Below are 26,399 nucleotides of genomic sequence, written 5' to 3' on the forward strand. Positions count from 1 at the left end.
GCAATGCCCGTCACCTCCCCCATCACTGCATGGACTCTCCGCCAGAATTCCGTGATGACACCACATTCCCAAATGATATGCAGGAAAGTACCCACCATACCACATCCCCTCCTGCATAGGCCATCCTCCGAGAATCCCATGTGAACCAGCCTTGGCCCCGTCACATACACTCGATGCAGTATTTTAAGCTGCACCAGGCTCAGACGCGACGGGATCGCAACCTCCTTAGGAGAGGAAACAGCAGACTGCCAATCCTCGTCATCCAACTCGAGGCCATCCCTAGACCACTGGTCCCTCAACCCCAGAAGCATATCCGCCCGGACGTTGATCAGTTTCTTATAGATGAGCGAGATCGTGCTCTCGGGCATATGGCCATCAAGGACCCGGTCCTCCAAAGGAGAGGACTCAGGCACCTTCTCACCCTCTATGAGGACTGATCGGAGGGCGTGACGCACCTGAATATAGCGGAAAAACTCAGATGGCCCCAGCTCATACTCCTTCTGCAACTCTTCAAAGGACTTCACCCTCCCCTTAATCAGGACATCTCCGACCCTGGAGATGCCGATCAAGTCCCATTTGTCAAAGCCTTTTGTGTGCCAAAGCCTACCCAGTCTCTCAGATTCAAACAGCGGGGTAGCGAGGGTGAGCCTATCCTTCCAGCCCAGCGAGTCAGTTGCCATCTTCCACACACGCACCGCCACACCAGTGGGCCCCGTGAGGGACGAGTCCAGGGACCGCGAATACAACGCCCTGTAATAGTTACCACCACGCATCAGCCACCTGTCCATGGCATACCCAGGGCTGAGGGGAGGGCCATAAAACCCATGATTAATCGCACTCAGCTGGGTGGCCCAATAGTACCGTCGGATGTCTGGAAGCGCAATACCCCCGTCGTACCATGGGAGCATCAACTTTGCAATAGCTATTCGCGGCCGCCCGTCCCACAGCAACGTTCGTTGGAGGCCTTCGACCTCCCGAAAGTAGTTGGCCGGCACCCAATCCAAAGTATTCTGCAGTGCGTAGAGGAACCGGGGAAGAGACATCATTTTGAACAGGGCCGCACGCCCAACGAGGGAGAGCGGCAGCCTCCGCCAGCCCTCCACATCCCGCCTCAGGCGCGCTAGGGGGGGGAGCAGGTTCCTCTCATATCGCACGGCAGAGTCCATGGAGATAAAGATCCCCAGATACACGAAGCCCTGCTGAGCAACCTGGATCGAACAAGTTCGAGGGATCGGTGGAACCTCGCCACTAAGAACATATAAATACGATTTACTCCAGTTGATAACGAGACCCGAGTTCCTACCGAAAGATGTGAGTACGTCACAGACCACTATGAGTGATTTCTTGGGTGAGGCAAGATACAACAGGATGTCATCAGCATAGAGCGATATACGGTCCTCGTGTTCAGGCGACCATCTAAGGCCCCGTATATCCGGGTGCCAGCGTATCCACGCAGCCAGCGGCTCAAGGGCGAGGGCAAACAACAATGGCGACAGGGGACAACCTTGCCGAGTACCCCTCCCAAGCTGAAACGGAGTCGACGCCCGGCCATTTACCACCACACTCGCAAGAGGGCCCTCATACAGCAACCTCACCCAGCTCACAAAACCGTGGCCAAAGCCGAACTTGGTCAACACGGCCCACAAATATGCCCATTCAACCGTGTCAAAGGCCATCGTGGCGTCGAGAGACGCCACAATTGCTGGTTCACGCAGCGTGCCCGCCCTGGCGATTACGCCATGAAGGCGCCGAAGATTTAATGCTGTGTTACGGTGCGGGATGAATCCGGATTGATCCGGGTGGACCAAGTCACCGAGTACCCTAATCAACCGGGCCGCCAGGATTTTAGCCAGAATTTTCGGCTCTGCGTTAAGGAGTGAGATAGGCCTATATGAGGCGCACTTATCTCGGGGTTTGCCCTCTTTGTGTATAACCACAATCGTCGCCAGTCGCTGATCCAACGGGAGGGCCCCACTCCCCCGCGCCTCCACGAACATGGCGCGCAGGTGAGGGGCAACCCTATCCGGAAACAGCTTGTACAGGTCGACCGGCAAGCCGTTCGGACCCGAGGCCTTGCCCGAGTTCAACGCGCGGATAGCCCCCGCCACCTCATCGACCGTTATGTCACCATCTAGATCGTCCCTATCTATATCAGAGAGACAGGGCAATGCAATATCACGCAGGAGGTCACGCGAGTCCTCGGGCGGCCTGTCCGACACTGAGGCATAAACCTTACGGAAATAGTCCGAGAAACACTGCACAATCCTCTCAGGTTCCACAATCACCTCTCCCCCCTCTCCCGTCAACTCCGGCACTACTCTATTGACCCGTTCTTTTTTGTCCAGCCAAGCCAGGAGTTTCCCGGCCTTGTCACCAACATCATACAGACGGCCCTGCTGTTCCCTACCGAGGGTCATAGCGGCATTCGTCACCAGGTCCTTATACTCGGATTGCTTCAAGCACAGCTCATGCAGTGAGGCCTCTGTAACCTCCTCCTCCTCCAGCGCTCCCTCCAAAGCCGCGATCTCCTCCTCAACCTGCAAAACCTCGCCATCTCTCCGCCGCTTGGCAGCCACTACAAGGGAGAGGGCTTCCCCTTGCAGCACGGTCTTAAATGCTTCCCACAGCGACACTGCCGAGTCCACGGATCCCTGATTGTCCTTGAAAAAATTATCTACTGTCTTTACCAGCGCGCTGCGCATCTTGGGGTCTCGGAAATACCAAGGGTTGATAGGGGCCACCCTTCCCCCTCCCTCTCGACCCAGATCCAGCCTGACCCACACCGGCGAATGGTCAGATATACCACGCGCCATGTGCCTGGCCTCAGACACCAATGAGGCATGCGCAGCCAGAGTGAGTAGGTAGTCAATCCTAGAAAGGCTACCATGCGCCCCGGAGTGGAAAGTGTATTGGCTCTGTGTGGGGTGCCGGAGCCTCCAGCAGTCTATCAGGCCAAGCGTATCTAGAAAGTCTGGAAGCCACTTCTGAGCCCCCCCAGTGTCTCTGGGCGGGTATCTATCCAGCAGACCGGAGCCAACAGCGTTGAAATCACCTCCCACTACAAGCATACCCCCCGGGAGATCCAGCAGGGCCCTACCCAGATCTGTGAACGTGGAGGCCTGCAGGGCCGGCGGGACATAAACCGAAACTAAAACCAAAGTTCTTCCTTCCCACCGCCCCGCCACCGCCACAAACCTCCCCCTATCATCAACAATGGTGGAGTCCACCTCAAATGGTAGCGAGGCTCTGACTAGGATGCCCACACCCCTGGACCCAGAGGAGAATCCCGAATGAGCTATGAATTTATAACCCTTCCTATTCAGGGCAGAGCACGTATTACCTATAAGATGCGTCTCCTGCAGCAGGGCAACATCCGGCAATGACCGTTTCAAGAATTGCAAAACAATCCCACGCTTAATGCGATCCCCCAAACCATTAACATTCCAGCTTATAACACTTAAACCCCTACCCCCCATCCCCAAACGTAAAGAGGCCCACCCCACACCCGAAGAGCCACCATGGAACAGTCCTGGAAATAATCACTATGCCTTGCGGAAACAAACCCCCCAACAACAAACCCAAAATCCCGGAAACTCCCCCCACCCTGCACCCCTGCTGCAGCTTACAAAGCCCCCCCAACTTGCAGTGTGCCTGTCGCCCTACCAAACCCAAAATCTACAAAAAGTACCCTAAGGGAGGAAAGAGCTCCCCTCGTCCTCCCACAACCTCCGTATTTACTGCAAGTCATTATCTAAAGTCAGTCCGAGTCAGTCCGGTTCCGAAGACATCAACCTTGTTCATCCCGGCCACTGTCCCCGTCTACGGCAGTGTCCTCTTCCGTGCGTCGTCGAGGCAGAGCGTCCAGCCATTCATCCGCCATGGCAGGCGACTCAAAGAAGAATGTTCGGTCTTCAAACACCACACGTAGTCTGGCAGGGAAGAGCATGGCGTATTTCTGTTCCCTCTCCCGAAGCCTCCTCTTCACCCCCAGGAAGCCCTGCCGCTGCCTCTGCACCTGCTGGGTGAAGTCAGGATAGAAATTCACCGACGCGTTCTGGAAGGGGACCGGGCCCGTTACCCTCGAGGCCTGCAGGATAGCGTCCCGGTCTCGAAAATGAAAGAGCCGGGCGACGATCGGCCTCGGTGTGGCTCCCACCTTGGGCCGCCCACCCGGCACTCTATGGGCCCGCTCAACTGCGAAGAACTTCCCTAGACCCTTAGGCTGCAGATGATTGAGCACCAAGTCCTCCACGAGCAGGTCCACTGAAGTCTCGTCCGAGGACTCCGGGACCCCGATAACGCGCACGTTGTTGCGCCTGGCCCGGCTCTCGAAGTCCTCCAGCCGACGGGCTGCGAGATCATTCTCGGTCCGCAACTTACGGACCTCGGTCTGCAGGTCCGAGACATCATCGGCGAGGCCCGTGGTCTTGATGTCCAGGGATTTGACCCGTTCATTTGTTTTGCCCAAATCCGCGTGGATCAGATTAACATCCACCAAGATGGTATCCACTTTGTGCTCCAGGGCATCAAACTGTCTCCCAATCGAAGTCTGCAGCCCGTCGAGTGCACCCATGACATCCTGCAGTGAGAGCTCTGGGGCCAAGGGTGAGGCAGTCCTCTGTGTGTCCGGGGACTGGCTCGGTGCACCCGGTGACCCCTTCTGCTGGGCATAGCGGTCCATTTTATTGGCTTGAGTGTAGGCTCCCCGCCTGGTGGCCTTGGGCTTCGGCCGGTCCACCTCTGCTTTGCCCGACATGGTGGGCTCAAGCAAGTCGGGTCAAACAGGACTGCCCTCTCTCAGCGAGAGAGATCAGGAGTGCTCCGTTTTACTATGAGTCGCCAGTGTGGCATGCAGAGCGTCCAAATGATAATAAAGCAGACGCGAGCACTCCCTGGGCTGGGCAGACAAAGGGCGAGAAAGTGAAAGTGAAAGGATAGGGACCTCCGTCCGGCAGTTCACACCTCGCCTGGCCGCTGTTGTTCAATTAGAGGTCGGGCATCCTGCCAACTCGAGCCCCTGGCATCCCTCGGAGATGGGCCTCAATCTTCCGCCTTGCATAACTCCGGTTCCCGGTGGGCGATTCGACCTCGGGTGGCATCGATCGCCTCCCTGACAAGTCATCTACACGATGCCATGCATACAAACAGGATTATATACAGGATAGACGACGGAGGGCACGAGGGTCTCGGGAGCTCAAAGCTCACGCGGCCATCTTGGTCAAGCGCTAGGCTCCTCCCCCCAGGTTTCAAGTATTTTTAACATAATTATACATCTTTCTCTTGGTGCCCTAATGCCCCATTATTACTGTGCCATATGGATTTTAATGTTTTCTTCTATTTTGCTTGTTTTGCACTTTAATCATGAGCTCTGATTTTTATTGGTATTGTTAAGAATGTTTTTATTCTTTTAATGTGTATTTCACCGTCTAGTTCCTGAAATGAACATTTTTGACTGACTGACACTTTCTACTCCTAATCTCTACCCATCCTTGAACACTTAAAATCACACATCTTCCCTAAACTCCACTCATCCCTGAACCCTAGACCACCCCTGAAAATCACCTGTTCATGACCTCTAAAACAACTCACCACCCCTAAACTCCTGCATCCCTGAACCCTAAAAGCCCTTTCTACATAGAAACTTCCCCTACCCCTGAACCTTTAAACCCCCACAACACCCACTATAAACTCCACCTAATCCCAAACACTAGGAACCCTTCACAACTCCAAAACTCTACCCATCACTAAACCTTAAAAACAGTCACCAGCCGTAAACTCCACCCATAACCCATACATAAAACCTAAAACGATGCAACACTCCTACCCAACACCCATCCCTAAACCCCAAAACCTCACCACCACCCCCCCAACTCCACCAATCCCTGAATGCTAAAAATAAACTCTCACCGCCCTAAAATCCACCCATTCCTGAACCCTACAATTCCCTCATCTCCCCTAAACATCACCCATCCCTGTACCCTAGAAAATCCACACTACCCACAAGCTTCACACAAAGATGTGATTTTGGATGTTTACTTAAAATTACCTTTCTATAAAAAATGTTTCCTTTTATTTATGATTTATTTGTATTCACTTAAAATTGTCTTTCCTTACAATTGGTTTTCCAAGATTTTGTTTCTTCCAATGGGGTTTCTCAGTTTTCACTTTTACATTAATTCACATAAATAATAGCTTATCTACTCTGGTAATGCCTCTTCCTAGCTGTGCCCTATAAAAGTTGAAAGTATTGCTTCTTCCAAGCCTTTCAGCTTGAATCATCACTGCTGGTTCTAGAGATTCTTAACACCTCTTGTTTACCATAGATGTTTAACTACATAGAAGTTTCCATTCACTCTGCTGCTCCTCAGACTTGGGCTCCACATCTCATCTCAATGCTTGCACTTACCAGAAAGATATTTAATTCCTTCTCTTTTCTCACCCCTCTAACGCTCCTCCTTCTCCCACTCTTCCATCACCTGCTATCATACCTGTGCCTGCCCTTCTTCTCCTCATAGAGTGTCTCTTCCTTCCTCCTCTCATAACCTTTCTCTGTACTCTAATCTGCACCAATAGCACACACCCTGCGACTCCTTACCCGACCTACTATCGGCAGGTGGCTGTGTCTCTCCTTTTCTACTTCTTCCTATCTTCCCAAACCATCCTATCCCTACCATGTAATTTTCCTCTCCCTATTCTCCTCCTGCAATCCTAGTCACCTGTGGCCTCTACATGTGCTATCATCCCTCCTCCTGCACTACAAACCCCATCCCTCTACCACTCCACCACCTGCAAACCGATTAAGTCCCCATTCATCCTCTTGAAACAGGAGTTCCCCTTCAGATTTTCACCCTTCTACCTTGTATTCTTCCCCCTCGACCCCTCTATCCAGCTCTGTTTGTTCCCCACTTGCCATTTCATCTTACCAAACCATCATCAGCCAAACAGCATCCTTATCAATACTCGATCAATGAACATGAACCGATGAAACATCTGATCTTATATTCCAAACCTGGTCAGTTTCCTTATTCATTACTGATGCCTGGTAGGAGATGATACATCCCCATTCACTGAACAAGGAAATCTCCCTGGATTTTCGAAACCCACTCACAAAACAAGACTGGAGGAGTACTAGCAGTCATTTTCAAGTCCTGGTTGCATAATTAAAGTTGTTAAGACTTGTCACGGCCAAGTATGAATGACTCCCACTCATCTTCTTATCTTCATCTAGCTTCTTTTGATCACTCCTGGTGATTTACAAACTCATGCCAAACAACTTAGCTTTATCAGAGTCTTTGCTAGATTCCATCTCCATAAACCATCACAACCTCTGTACCCTGGGTGGCGTGACCATCAGGTTACACTGATCTAACCTCCCCCAGCGAAGATACATCACAATACAACTTAGAGGCTCTGAACATATTCCAGCTTTGTTTTTTATTTATTATTTTTATTTTACAGAGTTTTCTATAGCGCGAACTTGATCCGAAGGTATCGGGTATCAGAGCACTTTACATAGCACCAGTAGCTTTACATGAGGGCACATTCATTTGTTGTTAGGCACGGGGAGATTAAGTGATTTGCCTGGAATCTAAGGATGATCAGCGTCATTGCCGAGAGTCGAACCCAGTTCCCCAGATTCAAGGTCGACCGTCCTAGCCGTTAGGCCAACTCATCTCCCCTTGTCTCTGGATCTACACACACACATATGTTGATGCACTTCTCTCTACCTGTACTCCCTGCACTAGCAGAAAACCTCCCATCATCTGGAACATCCACCATCTAAGCATCGTCATTATCAACCTAAGTACTACAACAATTACTACAGCGACTGAGCAGGATCTACAAATCATCCAACAAGATAGCAAAAGATACTAGTATCTCAAACCGATTAAATGTCTGCCAAGGAACTTCATAGGATCATCACAGAATTCTGCAACCCATTGTCAACCATCACAAAGATTCATCGCCCTTTAGCTTTCTGTAATGCAATTGTAGACCAACTAATTTAAAAGTAGAAAGTCTTGAACAATACTATAGGAGTGAGGCTCCAGCCAAGCAGCACAGCAGATGAAGATTAAGAAGAGTGCACTCATTGACAATCATAGGACTCTGTACTCCTTTTATCATCTTTTAGTTTTCAAATTTGTTCATTCATTCATTCAAAACAGTTCATTTCGATAATTGATCAGAAAAACACACATAAAAAGTTTACAATGAAAACTTCCACCTCATGAAATACAACACACAATTAAATATATACAATATATCTTAAAAGATAAAATCTAAGTTATCCAGTATTGGGGTATCTTTCATAGATTCACATGCTTAGAATCATCCCCGCCGACGAGGTGGGAGTCTCGTGGTACAATAAAATATATATACATAATAGTCATAAAAAAAATTACACAATAGGCTAGTATGGACAGTAAAGTCACTACATTAGCCTATCTTAGTCCTTTTGCAAAAAGAACCAAATTTGGAACACAGCCAATCAGGCTGCAGCACCCTCTTAGAACACTCCACAGAGAGGCAAACCCTCGGATTTTCTACCGTACTTCGTGGGATCAGGGAGTCTCCCTGAGCTCTGCTCAGTTTTCTTCACCTTAGGTTGAACTTTGTGAGTAGCTATGTCTGATTCTTCTAAGAAAAGCTTGTTTTTGTTCTTCATGTGGGAAGAAGAGACTGCACTTTGAAGATCCCCACAAGCAATGCATTTACTGTCTTTATCCAGCACACAAGGTTAAAGACTGCAGGATTTGTAGAATCTTTCCTGCTATGACTTTAAAAGACCGTGAAGGAAGATTGCTGGTTTGGCTGGAAAAATTGAAAGCTACATCTGATGTCGTTTCAGAAGATGATGGCAGTGTTAATCCTCAGGTGTCCACCCCTCTAACCAAGAAGAGGGATAGATCTTATGATCCCCCTGAACGACAGAGTAACACCTTGAAGAAGCCTCACTCTGAGACTGGTCACTCTTCCTCTAGAAAAGAGAAGCTTTCATTCTCTTCAGAGGTGAAATCTGGTGATAAAGGAAAGATTTCAGTGAAAACTGCCTCAAACCAGCAGAAAACTCATTTTGAGTCTGTCAGGATCCCGTCGACATTGAAAAAAGCACCGTCGAAATCTCCTCAGACGGTGAGTGCTTCCTCATCGTCGACGAAGAACATCCCGCCGTCGACGATCGCTTCGTCGACGGCGGCACTGTCGACGATGATATCATTGCCTGTTTTATCGCCACCGCCGATACCAACGACGACAACTACTCATTTTTTGTCGACGCCTACCCTCGTCGTCGACGATGCACCTGCCGTCGACGAGTCCACCGTCAACGACGATACTACTCCGGTCGACGATTCCACCATCGATGACGATACAACTCCCGTCGACGAGCCCACCGTCGACGACAGCAGCGGCTTCGACGACGACAACATCGTCGACGATGGTTTTTCTGTCGACGACGTCGATGATAACAACGTCGACGGTAGCTTCTGTTATGGCTATTTCTGCTGGTACTGACTCACCGTCTGTGTACATCTCATTGACGCTGAAGCGTAAAAGACCTACATCTTTACAGAATACACCAGTTTTGACATCAAAATTATTGTCGTCATTCCCATCTTCAAGAAACTATTATCAGGACGTTTCTCATATTTCACCCTTGCCTCCTAGTCACTAACTGGAGGAGTCAAATGATGATGGACTTTTTAACCCAGCACGTAACCCTTCTCAACTCCAGATTAAATATCAGGATGAAGACGATGAGGAAGAATACTATGAGCCTTGTGAGTCTCAGCGAGGTCATCAAGAGACTTAATTTCAGCAGGAACCTATGGTGAAAATGCCTGTTGCCTTGATGCAGGACCTGACGGCTATGTTAAGGGATTATCATACACGCTTTCCACCAGCAGCGCCTGTTCCAATACAACCTACTACGCCTCCTGTTTTGCAGATTCCAGGTCCTTCTGCCCCTATCAATAAACCTCAGGATGTTTTACCTGTGCAGCATTTAGTCCAGGATGATGATGACGATACTGTGGCTGAGGATGGAGAGTTACCAAACTCGCCCATGACTGTGGATGAATGGGACGAATACTTAATTCCTACGCCATCTTCACCAGTTCCTCAGGCAGTAGATTCCCCTCCTGAAGATATTTGAGATTTTCATGCAATTATGGAAAGGGCAGCAACCCGGTTTCATCTTCCTGTATCTGTGAAGCAAACAGAGTGTTTCCTTTACGATTATAAGGACCATAGTAGGAATTCCGTACGTTCTATCCCTATAATATATCATATCTGGGAAGAAGGAACTAAAATAATGAAAAATCCATTTTCAGTCCCTGCTATTCTACCTAGAATTGATAAAAAGTACAAAGCGCCAGATAATGCTCCTGCTTGCCTGTCCAGACATCCTAGACCAGGTTCCGTAATTTCACAGGCGGCGCAACGTAAGTCTCGGAATCCATCCATTCCTGTGACGGCACCACCGGATAAAGATGGGAGGCGCCTTGATAATATTGGTAAGCGTTTTACGACCATGGCGGTTTCTTCAGTTAGTGCTACAAACTCTCTAGCGATTCTAGGGAGATATGACCGCCAACTATGGTCGGATATTTCTCCATATCTCGATTACTTACCTGATGACAAGAAGCAGGAGGCAAACAAAATTATTTTTTAAGGAGAAAGGGCTGCATCAGAATTAATTGATATTTCTATGGACCTAGCTTCCTTGGGCTTTCGTCAACTGGCTGGAGCAGCAGTCCTCAGACGCCAGGGATGGTTGAAATCTACCACCTTTCGCCCTGAGGTCCAAACAAAGATTTTGGACATGCCATTCGATGGCGATATGTTATTTGGGAAACATATAGATGAGGCTTTGCAAGACATCAAAAAAGATACTGACATTGCCAGAGCCCTTGGTACCTTACAATATAGGAAGGCTCCATTTCGGGGAGCTGGGGCAGAGGATCGTATTCTTTTTGTGGTGGCTATCAAAGATACCAAAACCAAGGCAATCAGGGAAGATATAATTATCAACAGCAGCAACAGCAGCAACAGCAGCAGTGCTAAAGGAACCCTCCAGCTGCCGCTTATAGACAGCAGAATAGAAGACAACAGTCTCAAGACAGAGATTCTGCTAGAAAACAGTGATGACTTTTTAGTACCTGCAGCAGCTCTGCCACACATTATTTACAGGATTCCGAATGTATCCCGACATCTCAACAATTGGAAAAAATTAACCACAGACAAGTGGGTCTTGGATATTCTAAAATTTGGGCATACCCTGGAATTTGAAAGTATCCCTCCTCCTCACCCTCCTTTAAAGAAACATCCTCCACATCTTGCTCTTCTCAGGAAGGAAGCAAAAGTCATGCTTTCAAAACGAGCGATAGAAAGAGTGCCTCGCTCTCAGGTGGGAAAAGGGTTTTATTCCTGCTTTTTTCTGATAAAGAAAAAGTCAGGGGAATGGAGACCTATCCCGGATTTAAGAAAGCTGAACAAATATCTTCAAAAGAAATCTTTTCGCATGGTCACGCTTCAAGAAATCATTCAGCTTCTGGACCATGCAGATTTCATGACAACATTGGATCTCCAGGATGCATACTTCCACATCCCCATTCACCCCAAACATCGGAAATTCCTTTGTTTCACTCTGGCAGGTGCTCATTTCCAATTCAAAGTCCTCCTCTTCGGCCTACGTTCAGCCCCGAGAGTCTTTACAAAATTCCTGGCCTCGGTGGCGGCTCACCTCAGACTTCAAGGCATACAATTATTCCCTTATCTGGACGATTGGCTAATAAAGGTTCTTTCCTTTCGGCAGGCTTCTCAAGCAACGTCCACTTGCCTCCAACTATTTCAATCCCTAGCACTGTCCCTGAACATTCAAAAATCAGTTCTTTGTCCTGCTCAAAGAATAAAATTTCTAGGGGCAGTGTTGAATACTATCCAGGACAAGGCATTCTTATCCAAAGAAAGGCAATCACGTCTGGTTTCTCTGGCAGCATAACTCCAAAGAAGAAGGTTCGCTTCTGTGAGAATCATCAAATCATTCCTGGGAATATTATCCTCAGCAATTCTGTTGGTGCCTCACACCCGTCTAAGGATACGGCTGATCCAAGAGGAACTAGGCAGTCAGTGGCTGCAGATCTCGGGGTCGTTCAACATCCTAGTGAAAATAACTTGTTATGCGAGAAGCGCTGCTTTAGTGGCTGCGCTCCAAGAATGTCTCTATCGGGCTCACTTTTCTTCCCTCCGTGCTGGAGTTCATCCTCACTAAAGATGCCTCCCTAGAAGGGTGTGGTGCACACCTTCAAGATCTTTGCATAAGAGGAAGGTGGTCCGCTGCGATGGCAAAAATGCATTTCAATTTCTAGGAGTTTCGAGACAATTTTCCTGGTGTTGCAGACTTTTCTCCCAAGGCTTCAAGGATCAACAGTTCTTATCAGAACCGACAACACCACTTGCATGCACTACTTAAACAAGCAAGGAGGTACCCGTACACACATTCTGTCTCAAGAAGCTCAAAGCATTTGGGAATGGCTGCTGTCTCAAAATATCACAATCAAGGTGGAACATTTGCCGGGAATTCACAACACTTTAGCGGACACTCTGAGCAGGACTTCGAAGTCCTGTCACGAATGGGAGTTGGATCAATCAGTCGTAGAACTCATAGTGCCCATTCTTTGCCAGTTGGGAACCGGAGAAGGGCTCGTGGGGGAACGCCTTCATGATGAGATGGACAGGGATCTTTGCTTATGCATTTTCCCCATTTCCGTTGATCCCAAGACTTCAACGTAAGCTCAAGATGGAACCATGTTGCATGATTCTCATTGTTCCACGGTGGCCGCGTCAGCATTGGTTTACGGAGGTTCTCCTACAGTCCAAACGCAGACCATACCACCTTCCTACAGTTCCGACCCTGTTATCAATGAGCAAGGGCCAGATTCTTCATCCCTGTCCAGTCCAATTGCATCTTCATGCATGGTTTCTGGATTCACAGAATTCAAGGAGGTAGATTTACCTCAGGATTGTAGAGATATTCTTGCTAGGGCAAGAGCTCCTTCTACTTTAAAGCCTTATGCTTTCACTAACTGTTGGAGGTGTGGGGCACTGGGAGCCACATTTTCACACCTGGCGTGGGACTGTGAACAGATAGGGAGGTATTGGGAGGAAGGGTTCGAGCATGTTCGAAAAATCACGAAGCACAGGATACAGGCCTCCCCTGACGGCGCTTTTAGGTTTTGTATTTGAGGTCCCAAAGAACACACGTAAACTTGCGGCCATGCTGCTGCTACTGGCAAAGAGTTACAACAAACAAATGATGGACGGAATGCTGACAATGCAGACATTCTCCCCCAGTCAAGAGATCTGGGTTAAATCCATCGTTCTTTTGCCCACTACACCACCCCAGTTCAGACATGGCCATATGCAAATCAGTCTTGACCCTGTGCCTCATGGGAACAGTCCAGCCCAAACTGCCAAGCCATGTCTTCCCTGGACCGGAATCAAGCATCCTAGGACCGGTTTCTGGCTATCAGCCGTCATCAGCCAGGATAGCTTGACTCCAGTGGCGTAGTGAGCACGGGACCCACGTCTGGGCATACCCATCCCACTTAGGGCGAAAAGCGTTACAACAAACAAATGATGGACGGAATGCTGACAATGGAGACATTCTCCCCCAGTCAAGAGATCTGGGTTAAATCCATCGTTCTTTTGCCCACTACGCCACCCCAGTTTAGACATGGCCATATGCAAATCAGTCTTGACCCTGTGCCTCATGGGAACAGTCCAGCCCGAACTGCCAAGCCATGTCTTCCCTGGACCGGAATCAAGCATCCTAGGACCGGTTTCTGGCTATCAGCCGTCATCAGCCAGGATAGCTTGACTCCAGTGGAGTTGATGAGGGCTAACCTATAATTTAAAATACTAACTGGCTGCAAGACTCGAGAAATACATTTGCTTTTGTATTAAAAAAGTGGATTGTGATCTCTAGTTTTTAGCTGCATAAGCAGAAAGGTGCATGCTTTTCAGGGGCCCTACATTTTAGTATACGAATCCTCTCTGCAAGGAAACCTATCCTAAATTGGGTGAGGATATTGGATTTGTGGGGTGTTTGCTCTGAACTCAAATACAATTGGACTTCTGTAGTAACAATTAATGTGGTATTCTTAAAATAGGTGTGCCTGCTGTCTTTTTACACTTCTTCCTCAGGAGTCTGAAAATGTCCTGGCTGTGGATGTGTTGAGATACACCAGAAATGGTTAGCTTATCTGCAAAATAAGCAGGGTTGCTGGTTGTGATAGCTTTGTGAATGATGCAGCTGGTTTTGACGATGGTGCATGCTGGCCAGGGGAGCCCACGGAGTTCCATCAGGATTGGGATAATATGATCATATTTCATCCAGCCGTGGATGAGACATGCTGCGGTGTGTAGGATACCCCTAAGAACTGCCAGTTTGGAGTCTGGGGGACCCTGGACCATGGCATTACCACCATCTGGATTCCAGAGTGCAAGGGCTTGACCAGTAGATCTGATGTTGCTTTCGGGAATAAATGGTTCGACTTTCTTTAGAAGAGAGAACTGGTAACAGGTCATCTTCGTTTTTTGGCAGTGTGTTACTTCAGTGTGTGGTTGGTGTTCAGGGTGAATCCAAGTCACTTGGCATTCAGTGAAAGTTGGAATTTGAAGCCATCAAGGTTCATGTCATTGAACCAAGTTTGTACTGTGTCTTGTTTATTGTTCGTGTCAAATAACAATAATTCTGCCTTGGCTGGGTTGAGCTTCTGGTAGGCGCTGGATATCCAGGTCTGGATGATATTCAAGCACTGTTTGAGACTTTGGATGTCTGAAGCAAGTGAGACTTTCAAGCAGAGTTGCGAATTGCATATTAATGAATCTTGATAATATTATCTGTGAGTAGAATACCGAGCGGCTCTGTGTAAAGGTTGAAGATGACAGGAGACGGTATGGAATCCTGGGGGACTCCACAGATGATAGGAATCGTTTGTGACCTGGAGGTGCCTTTGTTAACAAACTGCTGTTGGTTGGAAAGGTAGAAGGAGAACCAGTGAAGGACATTGCTTGTAAATCCCATTTGACACTCTAAAGATTGGTTACTTGCTAACATTTCCAGAGGGGCCACAAACTATGGTCTTTGGTGTGCCTGAAGGGCTGCATTAATGGCAGCATGGTGGAAATGGGGCTTTGTAGAGGGTTGAGGTGGGCATTGGGGAAGCGAATCACATACATGATATGGTTAGTGAGTCATGGAGTTATTTTAAGGATTTCTTTCCATACTGCCCTCTAAATGAAGTCCCTATTCTCTTGAAGAGTCATAGATTTGACAATTCTATGTTATTATGTATCTGAATAGATACCCTCTACTGCATCTTGGGGTAAGCCTTTCTGCTTGCTATCACTACTTTGGGAGACACAAGTGTAAAAAGGAAGTAACTTGAATATTGGATTGAATTGAAATGAAATGGAATTGCCCAACATAAAGCCAGAAAATTTAGGATCAATCCCAGCTTCCCCACATGATCCAACTGTTTGCTCCTAGGCAATTGCCTAATTTCACTTTACCTCCTTTTTCTTCATTATGACATATAAGAGCACTTTGAAAGACATGAGTTTAGGATATATGATGTACAGATCTCTTGTGATTGATTTATAAACTATGTATAATAACAACCCTGACGATCCAGAGGGCTCCACGTGGCAACTGACTTGCCTCTTAGTTCAATATTAACATTGTGTCAGGAGGCCTGAATATTTCTACCCACATTTTTGAAAACGGTCAGTTTTAAATAAAGTATTTCTGAATGCACTTATCTATTCTGATGTACTAATGTGTAATGCATGTTAATAAAATACACTTTTTGAATTTTGAAGATACTTTATCATACTTTTACACGTTTATTGCTAGCTGTATTGAAAAGTTAATCTGTTCCTAAATTTAGTTTTGCAGGGCATCTTATTTGCTTCTGTTCTTTTAACAGTTAGGATGTAAATAAAAGTTTTCTCGTTTATTTAACATATGTTTGAATGTTGGTGCTTTCAGAAGTAAACTGCAGCCCAGTGCTGTCATTCAGCCGGGTGCCGCATGAGAAGGTCAGGAAGGCCACATGCGCTCCCCGGGCCGTACTTTGAGTACCAAGGCTCTAGAGTGTTTGTATAAGGGTGGGACGGTTGACAGTGTTGAAGGCAGCTGAGAGGTCCAGCAATGTCGGAAGGCATGAATCATCTTCATCTGTGGTTAAGAAGGCATTGTCTACGGTGTGTAAGGTTGCGGTCTCCGTGCTGCAGAGTGATCTGAATCCAGGAATGGTAGTCGTGCAGGAGATGGTTAGCATTGATGAGATCTTGGAGTTTAACAGACTACTTTTTCAATAACTTGCTAATGAATGGTAGGTGTGTGATGAGTCAGTAGTTGGCGAGGTCATCACGGTCTAGTGTACGTTTCTTTAGGAGTTAGAGAATCTTGCCTGTCTTGTAAGCCTCTGGGAAGATACCTTGTATGAGGCAGCCATTAACAATGCTGCATATGGGTAAGAGAGCATCCCAGGAGTGTGCTGTGCTGAAGGACGTTGTTAAGACATCAACTCAATAAGTGGCTTTCGGAGAATTGAGTATGTCAGCAATATCTGGGTGAGAAAGTTCTTTGACTGCTGACCATGGCGGTATTCTACAGGATGGGTGGGTGTAAGAATGTAAGAATTGAAGCAGGCTTGGTGTTGTCAATGTGCTGTTGGATCTCTTTATTTGTTCACTGAAGAAGATGTTGATGACATTGCATAGACAGTTGTATACAATAGATAGTATGCAATGCAATCCTATGGGAGGAAAACAGTGTTATGCATTAGCAGGTAAGTACTCGACTTACAGTTCCAGTCTTTGGGGGTTTTGACTAACACTGGTAAGGTTCAGTTCAAGGTAGATACTGCATCACCAGCGGCACTTGGGCTGCCAGGTGCAGAGGTCATTGAGCCCAATGTTAGTCAATGGAGACTGGTGGTACCTCGAAGAAGCACAGGTTGCAGGTAAGTACCCGTGGTTTCTGGGCACAGGACCCGGGGTTAAGATCAGGACAGGGCAGTTCCAAAGCTACATCACCTGCGGCACAGGGGTGGCTGGGTGCAGGGTGCAAAATCAGCATTGGGCGCCTGATGCGTTTCAATGGGGAATCTTGGTCGCACAAAGAAACTGCAGGCTTGGACCAGGAGGCTGGCTGAAGGTGACCACCGGCTGGGCAGTTAAGTTGGAGGGCTGGGGGAGATCGAGGCATTGTCAGTTTGGCTCTCAAAGGGCCGGAGGGCTGAGGATACAGGAGTACCTTTTGGTGTTGGATCTTCTTGGTTGGAGCAGGTCACGGTCGGGGGGACCCTTCCTGTAGAGAACGCAAGTGACTTTGTGGGGTCCAGGAGGGGTAAACCATCGTTGGGGAGACATTATTGGACAGGTACGCCACTCAGACTCGGACCGCGGGTGTCGGGTGCAGAGTAGGCAGGGGTCGCGTATCCACCTGTATCCGGAATCCTTGAAGTTGGAGGTTTTCTGGACAGGGCCGCTGTCGTTGAGAGATCTGTTCTTTCCCTGAAGTGTGGCAGTCTTCCTGGGGTTCTTGAAAGTCGCTGGCCACAGGACAGGTGCCGTCTTCTCCGCCAGGTCGGAGAGCAGGAGACAGGCCGGCAGGGCTGGGGCCAAATTAGTAGTAGTCTTCCAGGCTCAGCTGCATGGCGTCGTCTTTGTCCTTTTCTTCTTAGGTCACAGGAATCGGAGGATCAAGGTTTCAGGGGTGCCCCTAAATACTGAATTTAGGGGCATTACAAGTTTTTGCAGGTGGCAGCCAATGGGATACTTGCCTTTAGGGTGACTACATCTAAAGAATGTCCCTTCCCTTTGGGGAGGGGGCATCCATCTAACCTGATTGGATCATATCCTTCCCTTCAAGATGAAGGATTTCCTAAGGAGAGGGTCACTTCGGTCCAGGGTACCTTAGGGGTGGTCCTGGCAGAGAGGGGACACACCTCTCTTGACTACTAAGTTTCCCGCCAACCTTGCCTCCAAAAGTGGGGCTTGGTCAAGGGGACGGGCATCGTCACTAGCTGAAGAGGCCGTGGCTAGCATATCAAATGGCAGGAAGCCTTTGAGGCTCACCAACCTGAATTCTGTTCCTGCTTGGGGTTAGGTGTGAGGCACCTCCACCCAAGCAGCCTTTATCCCTGACCCACGAGAGCACAAAGCCTTCCACCTCAGGGGTCAGAAACATGTGTGGCAGGCTGGTGCAGACCAGTTAGCTGGACATGAGGGATTTGATTGTTTTTTACGGGGCATCTCTAAGATGCCCTCTTAGTGCATTTTGTAAACAAATCTAACACTGGCATCAATTTGGGTTATTGTGCTGAGGAGCACATCAAAAGATAAGCCTGTCCTATCTTTTTATGTGCAGTGTTCTACGCTCTGACAGCGGGGTCTCTGCATGAACATGTAAGTTTACCGTTGTCAATAAGAGCCTGTATCTATAATAGTCACCTGAGCATAATCACTTCTAGCTTTGTTCACTTTTGTTAGACTGATTTATAGGCTTCAAAATGGCAATTCCTTATTATTCTTAACACCTGGGGACCTTGCCTTGACATTTGTGTAACTCTAATAGACTCTGGCTAGCTGGTGTCCAAGCTTTAAATATTTCAAACTATTGTGGAAGGTAACGGTTATCTTGACGATTGATAGCAAACTCCTTAGCATTCAGTAAAGCCATCATGGAACTGTGGGGTTCGTAATGACAAACTCCCAGTCCATGTACTTAATAGGGCTCGACTGTACTTACAATGTCTATAGATGGCACAGACACTGTAGGGGCACATTACTTATGCAGCTGTGCCCTCACCTCTGATTTAGTGCACCCTGCCTTAGGTCTGTGAGGCCTGCTAGAGGGGAGACTTACCTATGCCGCTGGCAGTGGTTGGTGGGCATGGCACACAGGGACGTGTGCCATGTCGACTCTTAAGTTTTGTCCTCACCACAACACACAGTCTGCAATGGCAGTGTGTATGTGTGTGATGACGGGCTATTAGAGACCCTCTCTGGTCACAAGGCCCATGCTACCACTGGTACCTTTTACAAGGGACTTACAGGTGAGCCAGAGGTGTGCCAATTGTGAAAACAAAGGTACAGTTTTGGGAAAGAACACAGGCACTGGGAACCTGTTTGGCAGAGACCCAGTGCACACTTCGTCAAAGTGCATCAGAAATCTGTCAAAAAAGTGGGTGGCTTAGTGCAACAGAAACCCACTTTCCTACACACATCATACTCTCATTGATGATTGCAGATCCACTTTTACCACACAAAGATGTGCATTAAAGTTAAACCTCTTATAGTCCTCTGGAAACCTACTTTTTTGGTGCAGTTTATAACTGTCAAGAATTTTGGTCACATAACATAAGTCAAATTAATTATTTTTACCACATTAGTATTTTGACTGCAATTCTTCAGTGTTATTGTATTTCAGTCAAGTGATTCCAAATTTCTTCCACACTGTTTGTTAAGAGAATCACATGATTGAATCATCCCTGCTGTTGCCCTCACTAAAGGACAATCATTACAGGTAAATGACTTTTTCTTGTAATCTGTCCCTTTCTTTCTCTATGCTACAGTGACCTCAGAATCTGAAATCGCACAGGGTTTACACCTGGATTCAGATTCAGAGTTTTGTAAAATTACCACACTCTTGTTGTTTTTCTCTGCCAAAATCGCTTATAAATAGAAGCAATTTGAATAGGGAAAACAGTTTGGTTATGAGAAAAACGTGCATATTTTTGGTGCTGTTAAATCTAATTCACATGTTAATCCCCATTGTGAGCTGAAAGGTTCTGTAGTGGATGATACAGTCATCCCGTGGAAAGAAACCAGGGTGCAGTAACCTATTTTCCTGGAGTCATTACTGTTTTGCTGACTAACCGGAATGGAAAAAGAACAGATGATGGACGGAATGCTGAACAAATCAAACATTTACCCCCAGTCACAGATCTGGGTTAAATCCATCATGTATTTGCTTGCCATTCCAGTTTAGACCCAGCCATAGGCAAATCAGTCCTGACCCTGCTCCCCAACTGGGGTGGCATGGTGAGCAAAAGAACGATGGATTTAATCCAGATCTCTTGACTGAGGTGAATGTTTGCTTTGTTCAGCATTCCGTCCATCATATGTTTGCGCAGCAGTTGACTAACCAGAATACGGCACAATGTGGGACTGATTCACAAAGGAAAACGTAAACGTTTGTTGAAGCTTACTCTTTTTCAGTATTCACATAACTGCAATTTAATTGTAAGTTTACTATTGCGAAGACTCCGCACCTGGGGCAGAGAACTCCACGCATCAAAAGAAAGGCCTGTCCTATCTTTTGATGTGCAGTGTTCTCCGCTCCGGCTGCTGGGTCTCTGCACGAACGTGTAAATTTACAGTTGTGAATCAGGCCCTGTATCTATAATCGTCACCAAAGAATAAGCACTTCTAGGTTTATTCACTTCTGTTAGTCTGATGTTATAGGCTGCAAAATGGCTATTCCTTGTTATTCTTAACATCCAGTGACCTTGCCTTGACATGTGTATCTCTGATAGATTCTGGCTAGCTGGTGTTAAGCTAGAGATCTAGCTCAGATGCCAAAGCTTCAAATATTTCAAGCTGTTGTGGAAGGTTGGGGTTATCTTGATGATTGAGAATAGGCTACGCTTGTTAATGTGAGGACTACATTTTTGGAGGAAGACTGCTATCACAAGGATGTGAAGAGGCATGTCCTCATTCTGCACAGGACTTGTGACCCCGAGGTCAGACTGGAGGCAAAGCTCCATCATCATCCAAGAAGAAATCCTCATATTGTCAAAACATCTGTTGTTTATTTTCATGCTGCTACGTAACAGTTCAGGTTACACCAAGTGAATGAGTTAGTGTATATGTTTATTTACCCTGCTTCTTGGATTTAACTGCCCCTTAGTGCCTGTTAATCTTGATGAAAGTGGTGTTAGATAACAGTACAGTCTGAAAAGTCCCAGTTATACCTGTGCTATTCGAGTTGGAAACAATACATATATACACTGTATTGACATCTGCTATTTCCTTGCAGGTACTGGACAGGGAAGGGCAGATGGATAACCCCTGCTCAAGGTGGTTGGCTGATTCTAACTGGGACAACATCACTGAGCTTGACAAGTTGACGAACTTCCATGGTATCATGAACTCTTTTGAGCAATACTCTCGAGACTGGAACCTATGGTACACTAGTCCTGTACCAGAGACTGCCATGCTGCCAGGTACAGTACTCTTGCATTTTTGCCTCTTTGGCCATTGCTTAGCATCCTGCCTGAAATTTGATGGCTGAGCTGGATGAAGAAAATGATTAATAAACAACAGTGGTAGAGTAAATTTGTGGATGATCTTTGCCAAAGTACTTCCTTGAATCATCCTCTTTTTACCTTGATAGTATTATGGTACAATATGTCGACAAGTATTACATGCTCATATGAGAGAATATGATTAATTAGAGCACAATGTATCGACCTGTACATGTATATTCAGAGTGTTCTCCATCTCTCTCTCTCACTCTTCCACACTGTCCTTCGCTCTCCCTACTGAGAGAGATAGAGAATGTGTTTGTGAGCACAAATGCACACACTGGTTTGTGGGATCAGAACCCCATATTGTACTAAAAATACATTAGTAAACTCCCACCCTGTGGGCTTAGCAGCACACTTATCTTTGTTAAATGTAAATCTCTAAGAGAAAGGAGTTTGCCTTGGCCATCTCAGTGGCTGCTATGACATGGGGACACTGACAGTTGTATAGTCAGACAGACAATACAGTAATCACTCACACAGGGTGCACTACTCACGCCACATTCAGTCTGCTTCCTGAGTCCCAAAGGTATTTGCACCTCTCAGTTTATCTGAGGACAGAGGCTTCTCATGTTCCATAGTGCTACTAACTGACATGCAAGTTGCTTAAGCCGGTGGAGTTTATGAGATAGTGGGGTAGAATAAACTTAATCTGTAAACTTTGTAGGTACAGGAATACCTCCTGCATGGTTAATTTGCAATATTCACCCATTCTCCAAGTTACCAAACTGCAAGTTCCTACAGTAATCCAGATTTTTTTGGTGCCCATCGCACATGACAATCATGCAAGGACACTGAGGCATCACATGAGTAAAGGTATTGGGACCCAGAGTGGAGCTGTGTGGTGTGCAGGGTGCACCATGCATGCCTTCTTTCCTACATGGAACTACTGTCCATGTACCAGCTTCTACATGCTTGCTAATTGTGGCAACATATTGTTTTGGAATTGAAAGTGCCGGGCACATCCATCTTCCCTACTTCTGGTAATGCATATGCAGCCTAGTGACCTCACTGTGTAAGATCAGAAGCGCTATGACAAGATTTCGCACTGACATACCGTGTGTTTGGTATGTAGATATTGAGAGTATAAGGTGACTGATAACATGGACCTGTGTGGCAGATGAGTGCATGGTATGAGACTAATGGGATCCATTGCAGAAGATGGAGGCTGGGCCACAGCCTCCCAGATGAACAAAGTGTATTGCTGGCATTCCGGAGGCTTTTGAGCTGCACTTGAAGTTTGTGTGGGAAGGCAGAGGCAGGGCTGCTATTTAAAATACAGCAGTGACCTTTTAGCAGTGGTCTGCCTGATTATTCCTTCCTGAACACTCCCATTAGATTAGTTGGAGGGTGTGGAGAGGTAGAGTCAATGGCCACCTTTATAGTGCAGAGGAACCAATCCGTTAAAGCTTGACTTTTGTCTTTCCCAGAGGTGTTCATTCCAAAAGGAGGATGGCTGCCAGTTGCAAGGTTTTCTATGCCTACTCTGGAGTAGAGGGATGCAATGTCTAAGCAAACCGTCTCTAACCAATTCCAGATCACCGACAGTGGAATCAATATTCCCTGTCTGGGAACTGATTAACAGAAAGGGGCTGAACCCTTCCAAAGGTGTTTCAAAAATTCTCATTAACTGAAGAGGTGTCACTCTTCAGAGTGTCAGGGAACTCTTCTGATCCAGGGCTGGTGTCTTTGATAGCCATTCTCCCATTAGTGAGGTGCTATCACCTGAAAGCCTGCATCTGCCACTGAAGGAGAGCAGTAGGTCTACTTCAGTACACAGCCCATCTGGCCTGGTGAGAGAAGGGAACAAAGGGACAGCTGCAGAAGAAAGATTGCATAGAGGATAAGCCCAGTTACGGTACCCCGGAGGAGGGAACTGCCCCGGAGTTCAAATTGTCAAGGGGGGTATCCCAGGAGCTGACCCGAGTGCTGAAGTGGGTTTTCCTGAATCCCTGTATCCTCATCTGGCATGCTGCACCAAAAAGATGCAAGAAACTCTGGAAGTTGCCTGTAGTCACGTGATCGGCAAAGGAAATGCTCTCCCTGCAGCACTGTAATTGCATCTGATGTGCTGACCCATAGGAAAGCAAGAGAATGTTGCCTTCGCTCACCCCTTAAATGGTGGAGAACTCAGCAACTAACGCGAGTGTTGGAGTGGGTTCTCCTGTGACCTGCCACATAACGGCTTGCTGCACTGACAAAGATGCCCTTTCACATGGTCTCCTTGTTCTGTGGCTGAGGATTAACGAATGGTATTGACATTGCCTGTGACCTCTGACTGCCCAGAGCCGACTACTTCACCAAAGTCTTGTGGATGGACTCTTTAGGCAGGCAGTTTTACGCCCAGTCCAACTGCGGCCTCTTGACATTCCCTGTTGCCATCTGCAGAGTCCCATGCACCACAGTACCATTGCCACAAGAGAAGTAAGACTTATCTGATTTGGTCTTAGGCTGACATGGGAGCCTAGTTTCTAAATGAACTAAGATTGAGTGCCCCTAGAGACTGGCCTAAAGTTTAAAGACAGTATTTGTTTGTGCTTTTTCTGTAAGCCTGCACTTGTGCATTTGCCTGCCTTTCTCATTATCTTAATTTGTTTTAGCTATAGAAGTTCATTAGAATCATTGTCTCTGTTTACCAATGTTTATATCCTTTTTGTGTAGTATTGCATAATGGGTACAAGGTACTTCTCTTTTTCATAAAGATAGGTACTGGATTGGACAGCTGTTACTTTGCTCTCTAGGGTGTTTTTCTGATGCATACATCTGCCATTGGATTCCTCACCTTGTGAATATCCCCTGCGCCAGCAACATTCAGAAACTTTTGTAGCACTCCACGCCGATGAGGTCGAAGACGACGTCACAGAGGCACGGCTCTGCTCGCGACTCCACTGATGTCACTGGAACCATAAGAAGACCTCGTCGGCGTGATGACGTCAGTTCCCTTTTTTCCGCGGCATCGATGCTAACGGGTTTCGGGGACTCTCTCTGTAGCTTTGTTGGTTACTTTGTTTTCCTGCTGGAAACTCTTTCTTCTTGTTGGAAAATGTCGACTAAGAAGTCCGGGTTTAAACCTTCCAGGGAGTGCAGTAAGCACATGTTGATTACGGATCCGCACGAGGACTGTTTCTGGTGCCTCTCTTCGGATCATGATGTCGAGAGATGCTCTTGCTGCCGCAAGATGAGCACAAAGCCTCTGAAGGAAAAGGAGGCCAAATTATTCATTGCCAGAATGAAAAAGCAGAAGAGAGGTCGAAGGAGATCGAGGTCGGCGTCGAAGTCGACGTCGGGGCATGCATCAAAGTCCAAGAAACACAAGAAAAAGAAGAGGCATGGCTCTCGACATCGTTCGGACAGGGATGCGGCTCCGAGATCGACCTCACCTTCTCGACGTCGTAAGGACTTTGTGTCTCCTTCTCCTGTCTCTGTGCCTGATTCTCCTGTTGGCCTGACCTCGCCTGCAGCTTCACCGGAGCATTCTCCGGCTCCGGCTCCGGCTTTGGCTCTATCTCCGACGCCGGCTCCATCTCTGGTTCCAATTGAGGAAGTTCCGGCTCCGGACGAGTCCACCGTCGGCGCCGATCGGCCCGAGTCCAGTGATGCCTCAGCTTGAGCCTTATCCTTCCTTTCCAGGCCCGGGTCAAGATGCGACGCATTATTTAAATGCGATGTATGGGGTCTTTATAGAGCTTTGTACCCCTCTGGAGCGCCTTCGGGTCCCACGGGTCCGATGGCTTTCAACTTGGGAGTTCCGCAAGCTTACCCTCAAACTTCCTTCATGCCATTTTTCTCGGCGACGCCGTCTTGGCATTTACCGGCGCCGAGGACTTCGACGCTGCTTCCATCTTCACCGGCGCCAGATCAACCTCGTTTGACTCCGGCTGCTCCTATGGGTCCGGGTTCGACGCCGGCTCCGGCGCCGTCGGATTCAGTTACGGCGCCGCCGATTCCTGTTGTAAGAATCAGATCCAGGAGGGAAGCTCAAAGAGTTCTAGAAGAGCACAGGTACCAGATGGAGGAGGTGGAAGAAGGTGAGCTTATGGAATTGGATGATCTCTTTGAGGAGTTGAAAGAGGCTAGTGGCCTGGACTTGTCACCTGAGTGGGAGATTACTCCTCCGGCTGATACTCCTTCAAAAGATGTAGCTCCCTACCACTCAGTTATTAAAAAAGCGGCTGAGCTTTTGGATCTGCAGTTACCATCTGCTGAGTTTAAACCGAATATCCTCACAAAGGTTTTGCATTCTCCTTCCGCTGTATCGGAACCCTTGCTTCCTTTTAATGACGCCATTATTGAGCCGGTCATGGAAGTATGGCGTAAACCTTTCTCTGCTCCTGCGGTCTCTAAAGTTGTTGCAAGAAGATATAGAGCGGCTCCAGGGGACCCAGACTTTCTGACTTCCCATCCTTCTCCGGAGAGTCTGGTGGTTCAGGCTGCCTGTTCTAAAAGATCTACAAGTGCCTTTCCCCAAGTCCCTAGTGACAGGGATGCTAAAAAACTAGACCAGTCAGCCAATTTGGTCTTCTCTTCTGCCAGTATGTCTTCAAAATCGACGAATGCCACCTGTCTTTTGGGCCGATATATCCATGCTCTAATGGATTCAGCTAAACAACTGGCCCCTAAATTGTCAGAGGAGGATAGACTGAACTTTAATTAGGTGCTTTCGGACACTCAGGCGGCTGCACGTCAAGTAATCCAAAGCGGTCTGGATACTGCGGACTCTGTCGCCAGAATAATGGGCTCTTCTGTTGCCACAAGGAGGAGTGCGTGGCTGAAGTCATCTGAGTTTTCCCCTGATGTGCAGGCTACTCTTCTGGACTTGCCTTTTGACGCCTCTGGGCTCTTTGGTAAAAAGGCTGATGCTGCACTGGAAAGGTTTAAGGAGAGCAAAGCCACAGCCAAATCTCTGGGCCTGCAGACTCAACCTAGGGATTCGTTTAGGAGGTACAGGGGCTTTGGAAGATCGTACTTTCAGGCAGCCCCAGCAGCAGCAGCAGCAAAAGCAACAGAACACCC

The 26,399-nt window shown here is 47.5% G+C and overlaps 1 protein-coding gene across 1 annotated transcript in view; it reads left to right on the forward strand.

Moving 5' to 3' along the window:
* The window catches only part of DNAH2 (dynein axonemal heavy chain 2), a 2,945,517-nt gene that overhangs the window by 2,547,005 nt on the left and 372,113 nt on the right, over positions 1-26,399 (forward strand). Inside the window, exon 76 of the mRNA XM_085638712.1 lies at positions 21,119-21,305. Coding sequence (XP_085494838.1) covers positions 21,119-21,305 — 187 coding nt within the window. The remainder of the gene's footprint in view (positions 1-21,118; positions 21,306-26,399) is intronic.

Source organism: Triturus cristatus, chromosome 12 (genome assembly GCF_964204655.1).
Source record: "Triturus cristatus chromosome 12, aTriCri1.1, whole genome shotgun sequence".
NCBI lineage: Eukaryota > Metazoa > Chordata > Amphibia > Caudata > Salamandridae > Triturus > Triturus cristatus.